Source organism: Oryzias latipes, chromosome 7 (genome assembly GCF_053564925.1).
Source record: "Oryzias latipes strain Hd-rR chromosome 7, Olatipes_Hd-rR_3.1".
NCBI lineage: Eukaryota > Metazoa > Chordata > Actinopteri > Beloniformes > Adrianichthyidae > Oryzias > Oryzias latipes.
This window is the reverse complement of record NC_136243.1, coordinates 16014042-16029689: the sequence shown is the minus strand read 5'-3', so window position 1 is coordinate 16029689 and position 15648 is coordinate 16014042. Positions and strand designations below refer to the sequence as shown.

Below are 15648 nucleotides of genomic sequence, written 5' to 3'. Positions count from 1 at the left end.
ACATATTCAGGGAAAGAATGTAAAGGATCTATGGGCAGAGCCATTTTCAATACTGCTTTTTGACTTATATGCATAGATGATGTTCTAAATAACCTCAGATTGCATGTATTGGTGTTATATTTCTATCTAGTTTTTAATTTAAAGGGATTTTAAGAAAAAACAGCAGTCACTTTCACCTGATTGACACTACTCAAGAATTATACAACAACTCCATAACAGGCTTTTCAAGGACAGGATGCATCCCAAGCAGTGTCCACAGCTTTAATTTAGCAATTTGCATTTAAGATTAAAATTAAACCAGTTTTGTCCAAACTGGACTCTTCAAAGTGCACTTGGACCCCAGGGGCTGACAGGCTCTTTAACAACAGGTTCACAGTTTTCTCATTTTTGTGCCTATGCCAAAAACGAAATGGGCCTCTCAAAACCTTCAGAGTCATCAACTTGGGGGACGGAGAAAAAAAAAAGGTGGATTTGTGTGACTGAGAACACCTTTATGGTACGTTCACACCGGGCTTGGAAATGAGCGTTATAGCAACCGCTTCCAGTGAAAAGTTATGTAAACATGCATATATGCGCGTTTTGGACTTCCGCGTTCAAAAGTCTCACATTCATGTGTTGCTATACACGTTTTTATATTCGTTTTGAAGCTCCACGTACAAAATTTTCCATCCACTGAATGTGCACTGAAAGGTAAACCAGTTGAACTTTGACCAATCAGGGAATGGAAACAGAACTCAGAAATCTCAGAAATGGCAACGTTTGAAAATCGATCGTGGAGGAGAAATTAATAATTGCAGGATGTACCCAACTAGAATTATATGACACCAAGTCTTTCATACATCGGAATAGAGCTGTGAAAGAACAAGCTTGGAGCAAGATTCACCAGATTTGCACCGCTTTGACATTTCCCAACCAAGCCTCTTCCAACTACAGTTGGAGGATGTTTAAGATTACAATCAAACCAGTTTTCTATCAGCATCTAATTTTGTCATTTTCAGCTGTTTAAGATCTATTTTTTCAGTTGGTAAAATTGGACTCAAACACCAATTTATAGGGTAAAAGTGAGCATACCTCAGTGACATCGCAGACACAAATCTCACTTAAATCCTAGTTCCTGTTTTGGATTTTAACTTCAAGAGTACAGCACTAATAAAAGAAGATTTAAAGACGTAAAGCAAAAAGAGACCAGGCACTGAGAGTTGTGTGTCTGAAATAGGCCTGAATGTTACTCAAGGCCTGTGACTGTGTTGGTGTAGAGGAGCCTGTGGTAGGGGTGTCATTTAAAACCTCCTCTGTGACCTCAGGCAATAAATAGCGCGCGGTGGTCAACTATAGCAGCAGTGTCTGTACATGTGTGTGTGGGAGGGGGATCAGCCCCTCCCCTTCGCTTGTCCTGAATGGACAATCACACCTTCACTGGTCTACGCCCCCTTCCTCCTCCTCCTCCTCCTCAGTTTCTGGTACTGCTTCTGTGATTGAAGCAGCGCCACTGAGCCGTCTGGAGTAGATCAGCGTTCCCTCTCAGGATTTTTCACCTCCCCTGGCTCTTTGGATTCTACCTCTTTGCTTCTCTGGAACACTGTGTCCTGATTTTAAGAAAATCAACTATGACAGCCAAACATCGCAAAGGAAAAAACAGTCCCAAACCGGAGGACAACTTCTTCAAAAATGATGTTATGGAAACAGAAGTTCACTCTGGAGGACATAACTACACTCAGCTGCTGGTTCTGGTAGTGGGCTCTGTGATTGCTGTTTTCATGGGAGTGTGGTTCTTTTTCCAGCAGCACCAAACTTTAACCCACTTATCAGACAATCTCACGGGCATCCAGATGAGGATCTCAAAGCTGCAGTCCTCTCATGAAGAACTGCGGCTGTCGAACAGCAAGGTAAGACCTGGAAAACCCTGAACTTTCAAGTGCACACTTGTCTTTTTCTGATGACCCACTTAAAGAATGAACAAACTGTCTCATTTTCCAGCAGCCTGTCATTCAAATAAACTCTTTTCGAGCTGCAGGCCTCTGTCAGATTTCAAAGTGCCAGGAGAACTCTGCCACTCAGCTGTTGATGTTTATTAGGAGGACCAGCCTAATCCTTCAGAAGCACCGCTTTTAACCCTGACTGAGTACTATCAATCAAAGCCTTCTTTTATTGTAGATAGTTTGCCACTGAACTGTGCAGAAGACGCTGCTGGAGGCAATAATAAACAAGTCAGGTTTGCCAGGGGTAATTTTAGTCTCTGATTTTTGATACCAAACACCAACTCAGAAGTCACAGGCCAAAGGCTGGGGAGACCGTGTATCACGTTAAACACAGTTGGAAGCAACTCTGAGTTAGAATGAGGGAGAATTTTCAAATAAACCTCTCCTTTCGGTTGAATTATTTAAAATACGGGGGAGAAAAGATCATCTGCAGTACTAAAAAATAACCAACAACTTCCTGATTATGAAACAATAACAGCAAAATATGGATCTCTGCCTGAGAGCACATTTATATTTCACGTAAGAAACTCTAGGCCGACTTCACAAACAGATGTGAGCAAATTTCCTGTGTTCCCTTAAAGAACTAACTCTGCATTGGAAGCACTGACTGTATAAAAGAACTGGACTGAGGAAGTGTGATGTCACCCATAGAAAATTACTTACTTCCGGCTCCAACCAAATAAAACAATTTAGTCACAATTTTTTCATGATGTGGAACATTAAATTGGAACCAGATGATGCCATTCAGTAGTAATTGGTCCGAATTGGTCAATATTTCTTTGGCTACAACTCTGGCCAATCAAGAGTGATTCAGGAAGATGCATGCAGTCAGTTAATAACTTTAACAACTTGCGGTACCAATAAAATACCACAAAAATTAGGATTAGCAAGAATATGTTAACTGAAGGTATCAGAGCAACAATGGGTGTTTTGAAAAATAGAGTGACTGAGAAACAGGTGTTTATTACTCTGTAGAAGTCTATGGGACTTTGGCTTATTGGAGCCACAGGTACTTCCTGTTTGTCAGTCAATGGTTGAAAGCTAATAAATCCAGTGAACTCACTTCATCTTCAGTTCTTTATAAAAGATATCTTGCCTCACAGTAAGGAGGCCATACATGGGTTTTCTTCAGCTTCCTTCCACAGTCCAAAAAACATGCTTCATAGGTTAATTGGTAATTCAAAATTGTCCTTAGATGTGCATGTGTGGCCCTGCAACAGACTGGCGACCTGTTCAGGGTAAACCCTGCCCTCCCCCCTGCAGTAGTTTAGCTCACGAGAACATCCATATTCTCGGGGCTGAACCCTTTTCTTTGTCTGTGCAGCTGCAAAGTTCAGAGAGTGTGGAGACTCGCTTGAAGATCCTGGAGGATTCATACGCGCTGGCTCAGAAACAGGTTGGCATGGCAATGGCCACAGCCGAGCGGCTCAAGGTGTCCGACCTGCCCGCTCAGGTCCTGTCCCTGCACACGGAAATGAAAGCCCGCCTGATGGAGATGCAGCAAGCCACCGTGTCCCTGGAGCAAATGAGTCAGCTGCAGAGCATGCTGAGGGGGAAGAGCGAGGAGTTTGAGGAGGTCAGAGTTCAAGTGGAGGGTCTGGCCGCACTGAGTAGTGAACTCTCCCAGAAGGTGGAGGTCCTGACCGGCAGCCTAGGAGAATTAGAATCAAAGCTGGAAGAGAAAGCCGGTCAGATCGACACGTTGAGTTCATCCCTGGATGCACAGGCGACGGAGGTGCTCGGGTTAAAAAAACAACTGGACACATACCAGGCTCAGCTGGACACCAACGTGGTGGAGATCACTACTGTCAGGTTAGAAAAAAAAATCCAGCTTTTGAAGCTGCTGAGAAAATATCTCACCTCCTCTGAACCATAAATCACGTTGACTCAATGTAAGCCTGTTGGGAGCCGTAGTCTCTGATGCTTTTTAACCAGGACCACAGTTGATTCACAATATTTTTACACCGCCTGAACTGACTAAACATTTCATTTTCGTAGACTAAATTTGACTCAAACTTAGTCACCATTTCCTTTGTGTGTAAAAAGGTTCCATATGAAACTCGTAAACATGCTGTTAAAATCATCAGAGAAAGATTTAAAAATCAAAACGGAAAAAACTGTAGAAGATGAACCAAAGGTTTGATTGCTGTGAGGGCCTCCTATGTTTCAGGGAGCCGACTGACAGGATGCTGCAGCAGTTCAGTGAGGAGGAGCTCTTGGATACGGTATGTCTGCGATGTTAAACATTCATGCATGGCTTAAAATGAATGAAATTTTTTTTAAAGAAGAATTTGTTTAAGTTAATTTTAGAATAAGTTGTGCTCTTTTATGTTTTGTAATTGATAGAAGTTGAAAAAAGGGCTCATCTCTGTAGACGTCAGTAGCTAATTTTACACTTTTTACTCTGTGGGCCTGTAGGAGAGTGTAATGAGATTTCAGTGTCATTGACTCGAAGGAGATAATTACCTGCCACTGTGCCAGTACTTTCAGATTTAACTTTTTTTCATGCAATTTTACACTCGGCTGTCCCAAACAGCCCCCACATCATGGGTTTCCCCCCCATTGATCTGCATGCATCTTCCTTCTTTCAGCTCCTAGAAGGTTCCCCAGTTTCTGAGATTCTGGAGCAGGAAGGGGAAGGGGACAGCTCTGTGGCAACTGGAGAGGGAGAGGAAGATGCTGCATCAACCAAAGAGGAAGAGGAAGCTGGAAAGAAAGATGCAGCTCTCTCATTTGGGGAGGTTGCTAAAGCAGGTACTGCAAATGAGAGGACAGAGAGAGCAGCAGAGGAACAGGAAGTGGACAGTCAGGAGCAAGAAGAGGAAGCTGGAGCTGTGGAAGAACCAGAAAAGAAAGATGTTCTTGGAGCACAAGAAGAAACAGCATCCTCTGAGCAAGCAGCTCAAGACAAGGACATGAAATCTATTGAAGCAGCTCAGGAGGAAGAGGAATCGGCATATTCTGAAACTTTTGTGGAGGAAGACTCAAAAGATACTGAAAAAGATCCCAAAGAAGAGGAAACAAAAGCCACTGAGGCATATCAAGAAGAGGAACCAGAAGCTACTAAAGCAGCTCAAGAAGAAGAGGAAACGGAAGTTCCTGAAGCAGCTCAAGAAGAAGAGGAAACGGAAGCTACTGAAGCAGCTCAAGAAGAGGAAACGGAAGTTACTGAAGCAGCTCAGGAAGAAGAGGAAACGGAAGCTACTGAAGCAGCTCAAGAAGAGGAAACAGAAGTTACTGAAGCAGCTCAGGAAGAAGAGGAAACGGAAGCTACTGAAGCAGCTCAAGAAGAAGAGGAAACGGAAGCTACTGAAGCAGCTCAAGAAGAGGAAACGGAAGTTACTGAAGCAGCTCAGGAAGAAGAGGAAACGGAAGCTACTGAAGCAGCTCAAGAAGAGGAAACGGAAGCTACTGAAGCAGCTCAAAAAGAAGAGGAAACGGAAGCTACTGAAGCAGCTCGGGAGAATGAGGAAGTAAAACTTGCATTTGAGGCTGGACAGGAAGAAGCCATTGAAACAGAAAAGGAAGAAGAAGCTGCAGAAGACTCGGTAGAAACGAGCGCTGCAGCTGAGGAGGAAGCTCCAGAGGCAGAAGAGGGGCAACTTCATTTTGGTGAAGAACAAGGTGCTCACTTTCTGGAGGAGGAGAGCTCATCAGCAGATGGCGCCACTTCAGTGAAACGAGAGGAAAACGTGCCTGAAAAGGCAGAAAAAAAGGAGGAAACTGAATCGAAAATTCCGACAGCTGAGAAGGAGAGCCAGGAAGCAGAAGGAGAACCCGAACAAACAGCCGAGCATGAAAACCATGTACTTGAAATGGAGGGAGAGCAGGAACTACATTTATTTGAGGAAAAGCAGCAGGATGAAGCAAGTGAGAATGAATCAGAGATGACACAAAAGGATGAAGATTTACCAGACGACAAATGTAACAACTAATATTTTTTAAAACAGGGCTAAGGTCAATTTTTGTGTAATTTCTTCTGTCTTTTTTGCCCTCTTTTACAGAGTATCTTTCCCCACAAAAGGACTGTTTTGTGCTGGAAATGCCCATGAAGGAGAAGGACCTTCTCTTACCAACAGCTGCCAGGAGGCAGACACTGAGACAGCAGAGCCACAATGTCTGAGAAAAGAAACTTTGGGTCGAAGGGCAACAAACACGTCAAGGTTTACCTGCCGGCTGAGTCAAACAAAGTCTTTGTTGAAGAACTACTGGGAATTCTCTGAATAAAGTTCTGCTGCTGCACATGACGCTGTGAAAGGTTTGTGGAGTGGAGGCAGAACGACTTTCTTAACATGTTTACACGTGGATTGAATCTGTTTCTGAATGTTGTTCTGAATTCCTGCAAATATTTTTTCTTGTGCTTTTATATTTTAGTAGTTTAAATTAGGTCTGTTTGGTGATTGCATTACCAGCTGCACAAAATCCATGTTGCTGTTTTTTGACACATTTGAACATTAAACTGTTTGGTTTCCATCTCAATATCCTATAAAATGATTGTCAATAACGCTTTTTGAAGTTTTCAGATGGTCTATGTTGTTTTTTCTTATTGGAAAGTTGTCTGTTTTAAATTGGAAAATAAAACACCTCAGGGATACATATACCCACAAAAGTGAGAACTGCTCAGTTACCATGCATAAATGAATTCTGAGAAGATCATATCAAAGATAGATCAATATGTTTTCTCATATAGAAACAAGAAAAGATGGTTTTGGATCAACTTGCCAATATTGAGAAAAGTTTTACATGAGGTTAGAGTGCCAAACTGTCATTTTACTTTAAAAAAATCAGGGTTGATCAAAAATGCTTTTTAACATGAAGAAAAGTTGTACAGCCTCAGGTCTGAATTCAGTTTTCTTCATTTTACACAAGTCTTCACGTTGAGATTCTCTGTAAACTGTTTTCATGATTTGTAAGAAGAACTCTTTTGTCAACATAACGTGTTTCCTGGTAAGAGAGGCCGACACATTTTTCACTAAGTTAGACCGAAAACATTCCTCTTTGGACAGGCTTATTGTCAGACTAGCTAGGATTCTAGTCTAACTAGGATTCTGAGATTACTTAACTTAATGTGAATGTGTTTAAATTAAACCTAATATTACAATTAGTTGTTAGTAGGCTGCTAGAGGTTGAAGCTGGGGCAACTATGGTGCACTGGGGTTCTGTCCTCTTTTCTCATCTACTTCTACCCTCCTTCGCTCCTCTATTCTTGATCATTATTTATCATTTAGTTCTCCTGAGGAGTGGGAAAGGAGGGGAGTGGGAGTGCTTCCAGATTCCAGTTGGCTCATCCGCGCTCCTGTACCAGACCGTGTACCTTGTCTCTGGCTCGCCTCTACTACCTACTGCTTCTACACCTGGCCGTGGATCCTGCCTCTGCCTCGTCTCTGCTCTGTACCTGGACGTTTACCTCGTCTCTGCTCCTGCTCTGACACCTGGTTGTGGATCCTGTCTCCGGCTCTACTCGCGCCCCCTGTTTTCCCTCCAACTCCTGCTGGATGAAGCTCGTCTGCTGGACTTTAGATATGTAGTTGTAGAGTTAGATAAGTTAGTTCTTCTCTATGACTTCTGGTAAATCGCCTGTCTGTCCTGGGGGAGGATCCCTCCTTCATGTGGGCACCCCTGAGGTTACTTCATTTTTTCCAGAATCCGGTTTTTGAGGAGTTTTTCCTTACTGCAAAGGGGGGTCTAAGGGCAGGGATGTCCAGTTTAGATGAGTCAGTTTGTTAGTTCAATTTAGTATTTTCCTATTGAATTCTATGTATTCATGATCCTTTTGATTTTATGTTTTACTTTTTTAATTATACGAAGCCCATCGAGACGACTGTTGTTGTGAATTTGGGCTATAAAATTGAAATAAATCCAGGTGTGTTACCTTTTCTATATTTCTTTGTGTTGTATTTTAGTTATAGTTGTGCAGCGAAAGCCTTCGCCTTCTGTTACAGAATTTGACACAAACCAAGAAGGGTTAAATGCTGCAGTTCCTCAGATGACCACCGGGAGCAAGTTGCAGAGCGGAAGTGATTACTCATCAACACCCATGTTAAAAAGTCAGATTTGACATAAAAATATAATTTGTTTACAGATTTAAAATAAATCATTGGAATCTTTTTACTTTGATCATTTTGATTTTAGACTTTTTTCTTTCCCTTACTTTGCTCAGATTCACATGTGAATGGACCTTTTAGAGCTTCTGTCCCACCCTTTTGCTTAAACTTAAACTCCTGTCAATCTGCAGCTCTCACTCCATACTTTGTTTTTTAAATGTGGAATTTTCAAAATTTTTGAAACAAATTCAATTTAAAAAAACAAACCTTATGAATAAAGTTACAGATGATCTGACCCGTTACTGTGCAGCAATCTCTTCATTGGATGGGATTAAACAATGTTAAAAACTGATTCCTTCAAAACCATTTCAACAAACATTTCTGTCTGTTCTTACTTTCTTTGTCAAATGATTTTTTAGCTGTAATTGTCCTACAGATAGTAAATGTGCAGTATCTACTATCAGTGTTGTTTTTGACTTACTTCAATGCATCTAAAAAGTCGTTTGAATAACTACGTTTGTTTAAGGTCAAAACATACAGAAAAGCTGTAATCTTAAATTACAATATCATCTTAGAAATTATAATTATATGACAATATAATAAAATATAATAATAATTATGGTAATAATTATTATAGTCTACATACAGATTCCTTCATGAGGACCTTCAGAATAAATACGTTAGTTTCCCTATACCAACTGTTGACCTGACTTTGGAGCCTGCTGCCCCTGGATGCTATTTATTTATGTGACCTTCTGGAAACATAAAACTACGCAAAACATGCAGTTCAATAAGTTTTCTTAAATGTATCCCGCACTTTACAGAAACTTTTTTTTATAGTTTTATACCATGAAAGGTAAGTATTAATGAGAAAATCAACAAACAGAAAGTTTTGTATAACCTTCTGTTAAAATTCATAACCCAAAATGGGAATTTCCATATTTTGCTTTATTTTACCTTTTTCAGATCAGAAGAGTTGACATTGGGGATTTTTCCAAAAGTGTACATTAAATTTTGCTGAGTATAATTCTATACACAGTAGGTACAGGGGCGAAGCCACAGGGGGACAAGGGATGCAGGTGCCCCCCAGCAGCAAAAAGCTTTGGCCTCAATAACTATCATTATTGACAAAGATGAAAAATCCTCAATTCAAGCTTCCTTAAGCACTGCAAAAACAACAAAAGCAATATTTTTGACTGAAATCTTGAGCTCTTCAATTTATTTACTACGCCCCTGGATTGTGTATGCTGCCCCATCTGGGCTTTTGAAGAATTTCTACACTGATTTACATTGGTAAGTAAGCAAAAATGACTGCAGTTTTAGTATTATAACAATAAAAATAAAACCATTTAAAAAATGTATTTTTGATCCTTTCATTTATAACAGCCTTCCACTTCACTGCTCTCATTTGCCTGCCTTTCAAATTATTTTGCCCCCTCTTGTCCCCCAAATTTAATTTTCTAGCTCCGCCACTGACTAGGTGTCATCGTAAACATCGCTGAGCAAAAATTGTCATTATTTAAGGTTGGTTGTTATCATGGCGTTAGGTTATTACACCCACTAAAGTTGTGCCTGTGACAGCGGAAAAACAATTACCTTTTGTTGAGAAAATAGTTGACTTGGCTGCAGTCAGATGTGGATGGTATCACTGTGGGCATAGAGAGACAAATACGCAATATCATAACTTTAAATTCCAAAATCACTTGCCTCCTTGGTCATTGAGATAATGGATGAAACCAGATAGAAAATGACATTCCCATTCTATCACACTGACTCATGTCTATGGGACTGAAAGGAACACATCAGTGCACACATGTGCTGTCATAGCTGACTGCAAAATGTCTCAAATTCTGCTGAAAAGACCAGACGATGCATCACGCACAGTTCTGTCATTTATAGATGTGCATATTTCTTAACAATATCATTATTTACACACCTGGTTTATACAATGTTTTATGCTTAGAGGCCGGATGATGCTTCTGGAGTTCGGAACAGACTCAGATGTCTTATCCTGTGTGACTTCTGTTTCCTTTTCTCTGGACTCTTCAGAGAAGAGGTAAGTTCTCAAGGCTGTGCACCTTTAGTGAGGTAAGAGAAAGCCTCTAACCCAGGGGTGGCGAACAAGTTTGACACCAAGAGCCAAATTTTTTCACTGTGAGAGTCAAAGAGCCACACCACGCACTGACCTGCCAAGACGCACACACACACACACACGCAATTAAAGCTGTATTATAGTCCATAACACACTCCTCTCCCTACAACAGAACAGCAGTATTATAATTGTGATTATTTCAAGAAAAGTGTCCACCCTCAATACACACATCAATGCAGCTTAGCCAGAGTTAACACAGAGACTACCCTAGAGGTCAGATACCCCCTCCACACACACAGGCACCTCTCTCTCATTTCATACACACACTCTCTCTCTCTCTCTCTTCATCTCACTCTTTTCTCTGCCTCTCTCTGACACACAACTACTCAGTGACGGGCAGTAAGGTTGATGCTGGTGAGAATGTAACTCCTCTGAAGTCAGATTTATGATGATAAAACTGAATATTTCATCGTTTATCCAACAGCATTTAACTGGTAATTCTTTGTGTCTCAACATTCCTCTTTCAATGATACTTACACCAACAAATACACAAACATCTGGACAGAGCATCCTTCTGGTGTCCGAGTCATTTATATTCACAATAAACACATTAAATACATTACATTTCAGTTGTGTGCAACTTAAATTAATTTTGACCTTCATTAGAATATCTTACTTCTATATGTTTTTTTTTATTCAAAATTGTATGAATTACATTTGCATCAAAAGCAAATAATTTCTTAAGTATTAATAAATTACAATGAGTCAGTTTATACCAAGTCAGTTATAATTTAACTGACTGCGTCATTCACGTACTCTTCTTCCTGCTCACATTAGGAACCCGGTAACTTCGATACACACCCATTCGCCAAAACGGCATGCAACTCAATTCTGCTAAAAGCTACCTGGCTCGTGGTTTTACACTAAAATCCCCCCTTCCCATGAGTCTTAGGGGCTGAAGGCGGGGCTAAGCCCCAGGCCAGTTGTAGCCTCTCTGATCAGCTCCTTTACGTGAGTGTCGGTCAGAACGGACCGATGTCTGTTCTCCAAATTATAACAGGGCCTTCTTTCAAAGAGATTTCTGCTCATTTATCTCCGGTTCTCTCGCTGCCTCATCAGTGACCAGCAGGGATCTCAGGGAGTCAGTCTCTGCATTAAAGGATCAATGAGAAAAGTGATCTGTGGTCGTTTCAGTCCAGTTGCGCAAGCAGCGTCACGTTCTGCGCTTCATTCATTCTGATTGCAGCTTTCTGCTGTTTGAGCTCCGCAAAGAAGGAAAGTGGGATGATTGCCGTTTTGAATGTGCACTTTGAAAAGCTTCAACTTGTTAATAAAGGAGACAACTTGTGTCAGATCAGGAAGTTTTTTCATTTTCTCCGGGATACGTTTTGTTCTTTTCTGCCATGACCAATGTTACTGCTTCCAAAAGCTCATAATAATAAACATCGTGACGCTATTCTGTTCAGTAAAAAGTAAGAATCTTCCCGTTCTTCCAGAAACATCCCGTGTTTATCTGTATACTCTGAATTTCACCATTTTGACCATGAGGGTACCGGTCTGCACGCACATAAATCTGTATCTGTGTTCCGGCAGTGGGCGTAACCCGCGCAAATGATTGGCGGTCACGTATGTGTCGGGAGCAGAATCAAACACACACACACACACACACTGCCAAATTACTTTTATTATTAATTATTTATTTTATACGGAGCCCGTGTCCTGACATTGAGATATAAAAATATATCTTGTTCCCACAGATTAATATCTTGTTCCCACAGGTTATTATGTCGTTCGCACGAAATACTATTCCGTTCCCACAAGATACTATTCCGTTCCCACAAGATACTATTCCGTTCCCTCAAAATACTATTCCGTTCCCTCGAAATGATTAACTCGTGCGAACGCAATAATTATGTTGTTCGAACGCAATAATTATTCACGTCATAAGTCATTCACGCGGATATGCTCTTTGTACGCCGGCAAAAGCCGCTTTCAGCGGTAACTTCCGTGTCTCTGTGACCCATATTCGTTCAAAAAAGGAACATGAAAAACAAAATTGATCACTTTATTACCGTCTCAATGAATATAAGAAAAATATCAAAAGATTTATGATAACTAGGCTGCTTTGTCAAACGATAGCTCCTGCTAGGCTAGCTCCGCCGCAGAGCTCTCTGTTTGATCATGTATGCCGGCATTTGGGCAACTGGCTGGTCTGTTGTCAGACAGCTGATATTGTAATTTAGGGTCGAATAGGAATAATAATATTCAGGACTTGTCTTTTATTAACTTTAGCAGTCAGTATCTTTACATTCGAAGGCTATTAGGCTACATGCTAACTGACTAGCCGATCATTTCCTGTTTTTAATTTACGTCATAGATTTACAGCAGATACCTTCACATTTCTGTCTGTGTGTGTCTCATTACATTGCATTGAAGACACGGAGGATGTTTAGAGAACAGATTTATTTATTTTAAAAAGCACAGAAGCATCCATCGTATTCACGTTCACATCATCTGGTACGCCCTCAGTCATCTTGCTGCAAAAGCCGCTTCCTGCCGCTACTTCCGTGTCTCTGTGAGCATTCAATAGGGGTAAAAATAAAAGCAAGAATGGTCGATCTGTTATTTTCTCGATGACAATCTGAAAAATATCATATTAAGCTGGCTGCTTCGCCGAAAGCACTTACCTTTAGCTTGTAGCATAACAACAATGGCAGTACGTCACGTTTCCCAGAATGCTTTCCTGCCAATCATTGGCCAATCACCGTGTCCCTGTGACCAAGGTCTAACAACAAGACCAATGGTTGGCCGCAAAGCATTCTGGGAAACGTGACGTACTGCCATTGTTGTTATGCTACAAGCTAAAGGTAAGTGCTTTCGGCGAAGCAGCCAGTTTAATATGATATTTTTCAGATTGTCATCGAGAAAATAACAGATCGACCATTCTTGCTTTGATTTTTACCCCTATTAAATGCTCACAGAGACACGGAAGTAGCGGCAGGAAGCGGCTTTTGCAGCAAGATGACTGAGGGCGTACCAGAGATCATCATGTGAATGAACGTGAATACGATGAATGCTTTGTGCTTTTTGAAATAAATAAATCTGTTCTCTAAACATCCTCCGTGTCTTCAATGCAATGTAATGAGACACACACAGACAGAAATGTGAAGGTATCTGCTGTAAATCTATGACGTAAATTAATAACAGGATCAATGATCGGCTAGTCAGTTAGCATGATGTATCCTTATAGCCTTCGAATGTAAAGCGACTGACTGCTAAAGTTAATAAAAGACAAGTCCCGAATATTATTATTCCTGTTCGACCCTAAACTACAATATCAGCTGTCTGACAACAGACCAGCCAGTTGCCCAAATGCCGGCATACATCAAAGAGCTCTGCGGCGGCGCTAGTAGTAGCCTAGCAGGAGCTATCTTATGACAAAGCAGCCTAGTTATCATAAATCTATTGATATTTTTCTTATATTCATTGAGACGGTAATAAAGTGATCATTTTTGTTTTTCATGTTCCTTTTTTGAACGAATATGGGTCACAGAGACACGGAAGTTACCGCTGAAAGCGGCTTTGCCGGCGTACAGAGAGCATATCCGCGTGTATGACTTATGACGTGAATAATTACTGCGTTCGAACGGATTAATTATTGCGTTCGCACGAGTTAATCATTTCGAGGGAACGGAATAGTATTTTGAGGAAACGGAATAGTATCTTGTGGGAACGGAATAGTATTTCGTGCGAACGACATAATAACCTGTGGGAACAAGATATTAATCTGTGGGAACAAGATATATTTTTATATCTTAATGTCAGGACACGGGCTCAGTAATTTTAATACCCTTTGATGGTTTGAGTGTGGTTTAAGAGGGAAAAATTATGAAATGAGGCACAGGATATGGAAAATATGACGAGACGCAAAGAGCCGCACGCTCATTGTCCGAGAGCCGCATGCGGCTCGAGAGCCGCGTGTTCGCCACCCCTGCTCTAACCCTTGTGCTATCATAGATGACCACACCCTTACATTGATGTATTATTCCTACCATGACAAAGGTGGAGAAAGGTGGAAAGATTTCATGTAATTCATGGACACCAGTGAAGATCACAAATCATTGAAGAAAAAAGATTCACTGCACTGTCTAGTGGGTCTAGATGACCCAACCCCAATGTTAAAGTGCCCAGGATAGCACAAGGGCTAAATGTGCTCATGAGTATCCTGTTTTGATAAAAAAACAGACACACAGAGTACCTCAGGGCCACAGAGACCATAGAGGTTTTTAAGAGGAGACCCACCTTTTTAATCTGGCCTTTACATGACTTTTGTAATTGTTTATTTTTTAATTTTTTTAATTTTATTTGAATCATATATAGTTGATTATTTTTATATACTACCCATTTTAATATTATTATATTCACATTATTTAACATTATGTATTAATCTTCTTTAATGCTTTTTTTTTTTACTCCAGTGCTCCCTTGTTAGGATCCATTATTTCTGGCAAAGGCTCTAAACCATAGATAAATATATCACTTCATATCCATTTAATATTCTAAACAGTCATTAACAATTTGGTATTTTACATGTTTATCAGACTTTGATGCTGCATGTACTAAATTATAAAATGGTTTCTGTATTTTAATCATGATAAATCAATCAACCATACATTTTCCACCGTAAAAAAAAAAGCTTTGATTTCAATCAATCCATTTATTTATAAAGCACCTTTCATCAACAGGCTGTGGAACACAATATGTATGACATTAAATATGTATATAAATATATGTCAAAGCAATAGAAATCATAATAAAGCCTGTTTTTATCATACATTTGAGTTTTATTGTTGAAACATTTTCGTTGTTAAAATGCAAATAGGCTGTTTAACTGTTAATGTTTTGTTTGTTTTTCCTAAACACTCTATGCTGAGCCATAAGTCATATGAACATGCTTTACACTAATATTAACGAAAAATTTAAGGATTTTTTTGATTGGTTGAACATTTGCTTTAATCCCATCGACTGAAAAATGGCCTTTTCCACCAAAATGTCATCATTCCCTAACAGAAGTTATAGGAAGATGCAGGCACAGACATTTTCTCCACACGTATGTTGAAGCGAGAGGAGACTGGTTTACATCAGACATTTGTGGATAGAAAGGCTGAATGGATTGGTAATACATCATAAGGACATCCAGGAAGAGTATCTCCCTCCCTCTCTCTCTCTCCCTTCTCCGCTCTGCTACAATCATTTGTCTGAGCCTCTCCCTCTCATCACTGCTGCAGTGGCTCTGTGCATCAGCGTCTGACCTTCCAAAAAGAGGATCATGCAAGCATTTGTTCCCAGGTGAGTTTCAGAGGGTCTGAGTCTTGCTCCTCTGCTTCTGATTTCTCTTTGGAGCTAAATCCAGCTCAGAGTGGTAAATTAACTCTCTGCTCTGAGGCCTCGTGGCTGTAATGCAGAGGAGCTGAGGCTCAACTGAATGTAAAGTTTGATTCCCTTTTGTAAATGAGCTGTTGGCAGCAGTTTA

The 15648-nt window shown here is 40.5% G+C and overlaps 2 protein-coding genes and 2 long non-coding RNA genes across 11 annotated transcripts in view; 3 read left to right on the top strand and 1 right to left on the bottom strand.

Annotated features, from left to right (window-relative positions):
• Positions 1-1457: 1457 nt before the first annotated feature.
• zgc:66479 (uncharacterized) lies at positions 1458-6588 on the top strand. Of its 2 annotated transcripts, none has more exons than XM_004070923.4 (5): positions 1458-1886; positions 3304-3791; positions 4150-4204; positions 4571-5849; positions 5984-6588. In XM_004070923.4, the coding sequence occupies exons 1-5, from the start codon at positions 1608-1610 to the stop codon at positions 6100-6102; spliced, it is 2220 nt and encodes a 739-aa protein (XP_004070971.1). In that variant the 5' UTR covers positions 1458-1607; the 3' UTR covers positions 6103-6588. The 2 variants fall into 2 exon arrangements, with proteins under 2 accessions (XP_004070971.1, XP_011475726.1); XM_011477424.2 differs by having other exon boundaries at positions 4571-5903; positions 5984-6458.
• A 5975-nt stretch (positions 6589-12563) lies between these two features.
• On the bottom strand, positions 12564-12935 carry LOC144993911 (uncharacterized). The gene is made up of 2 exons (XR_013657209.1): positions 12803-12935; positions 12564-12688 (listed from the first exon to the last, which is right to left on the bottom strand). It is a non-coding gene; the product is annotated as an uncharacterized LOC144993911 (long non-coding RNA).
• LOC144993912 (uncharacterized) lies at positions 12908-13231 on the top strand. The gene is made up of 2 exons (XR_013657210.1): positions 12908-12982; positions 13097-13231. It is a non-coding gene; the product is annotated as an uncharacterized LOC144993912 (long non-coding RNA).
• A 2096-nt stretch (positions 13232-15327) lies between these two features.
• Positions 15328-15648, top strand: part of ppp1r12b (protein phosphatase 1, regulatory subunit 12B) — a 31178-nt gene continuing 30857 nt past the window's right edge. For 3 of the 7 annotated variants that reach the window (XM_078950362.1, XM_078950357.1, XM_078950363.1), the window contains exon 1: positions 15329-15464. In XM_078950362.1, coding sequence (XP_078806488.1) covers positions 15445-15464 — 20 coding nt within the window. In that variant the 5' untranslated portion in view covers positions 15329-15444. Of the gene's footprint in view, positions 15465-15648 lie in introns of all 7 variants that reach the window. The other 4 variants (XM_078950360.1, XM_078950359.1, XM_078950361.1 and 1 more) reach the window with 2 other exon arrangements.

Coding starts and splice junctions, on each gene's coding strand:
- zgc:66479 (XM_004070923.4), top strand. CDS start 1,608: ATGACAGCCAAACATCGCAAAGGAAAAAACAGTCCCAAACCGGAGGAC. Junction 3,792..4,149: donor GTGGAGATCACTACTGTCAG/GTTAGAAAAAAA, acceptor CCTATGTTTCAG/GGAGCCGACTGACAGGATGC. Junction 4,205..4,570: donor AGGAGGAGCTCTTGGATACG/GTATGTCTGCGA, acceptor TCCTTCTTTCAG/CTCCTAGAAGGTTCCCCAGT.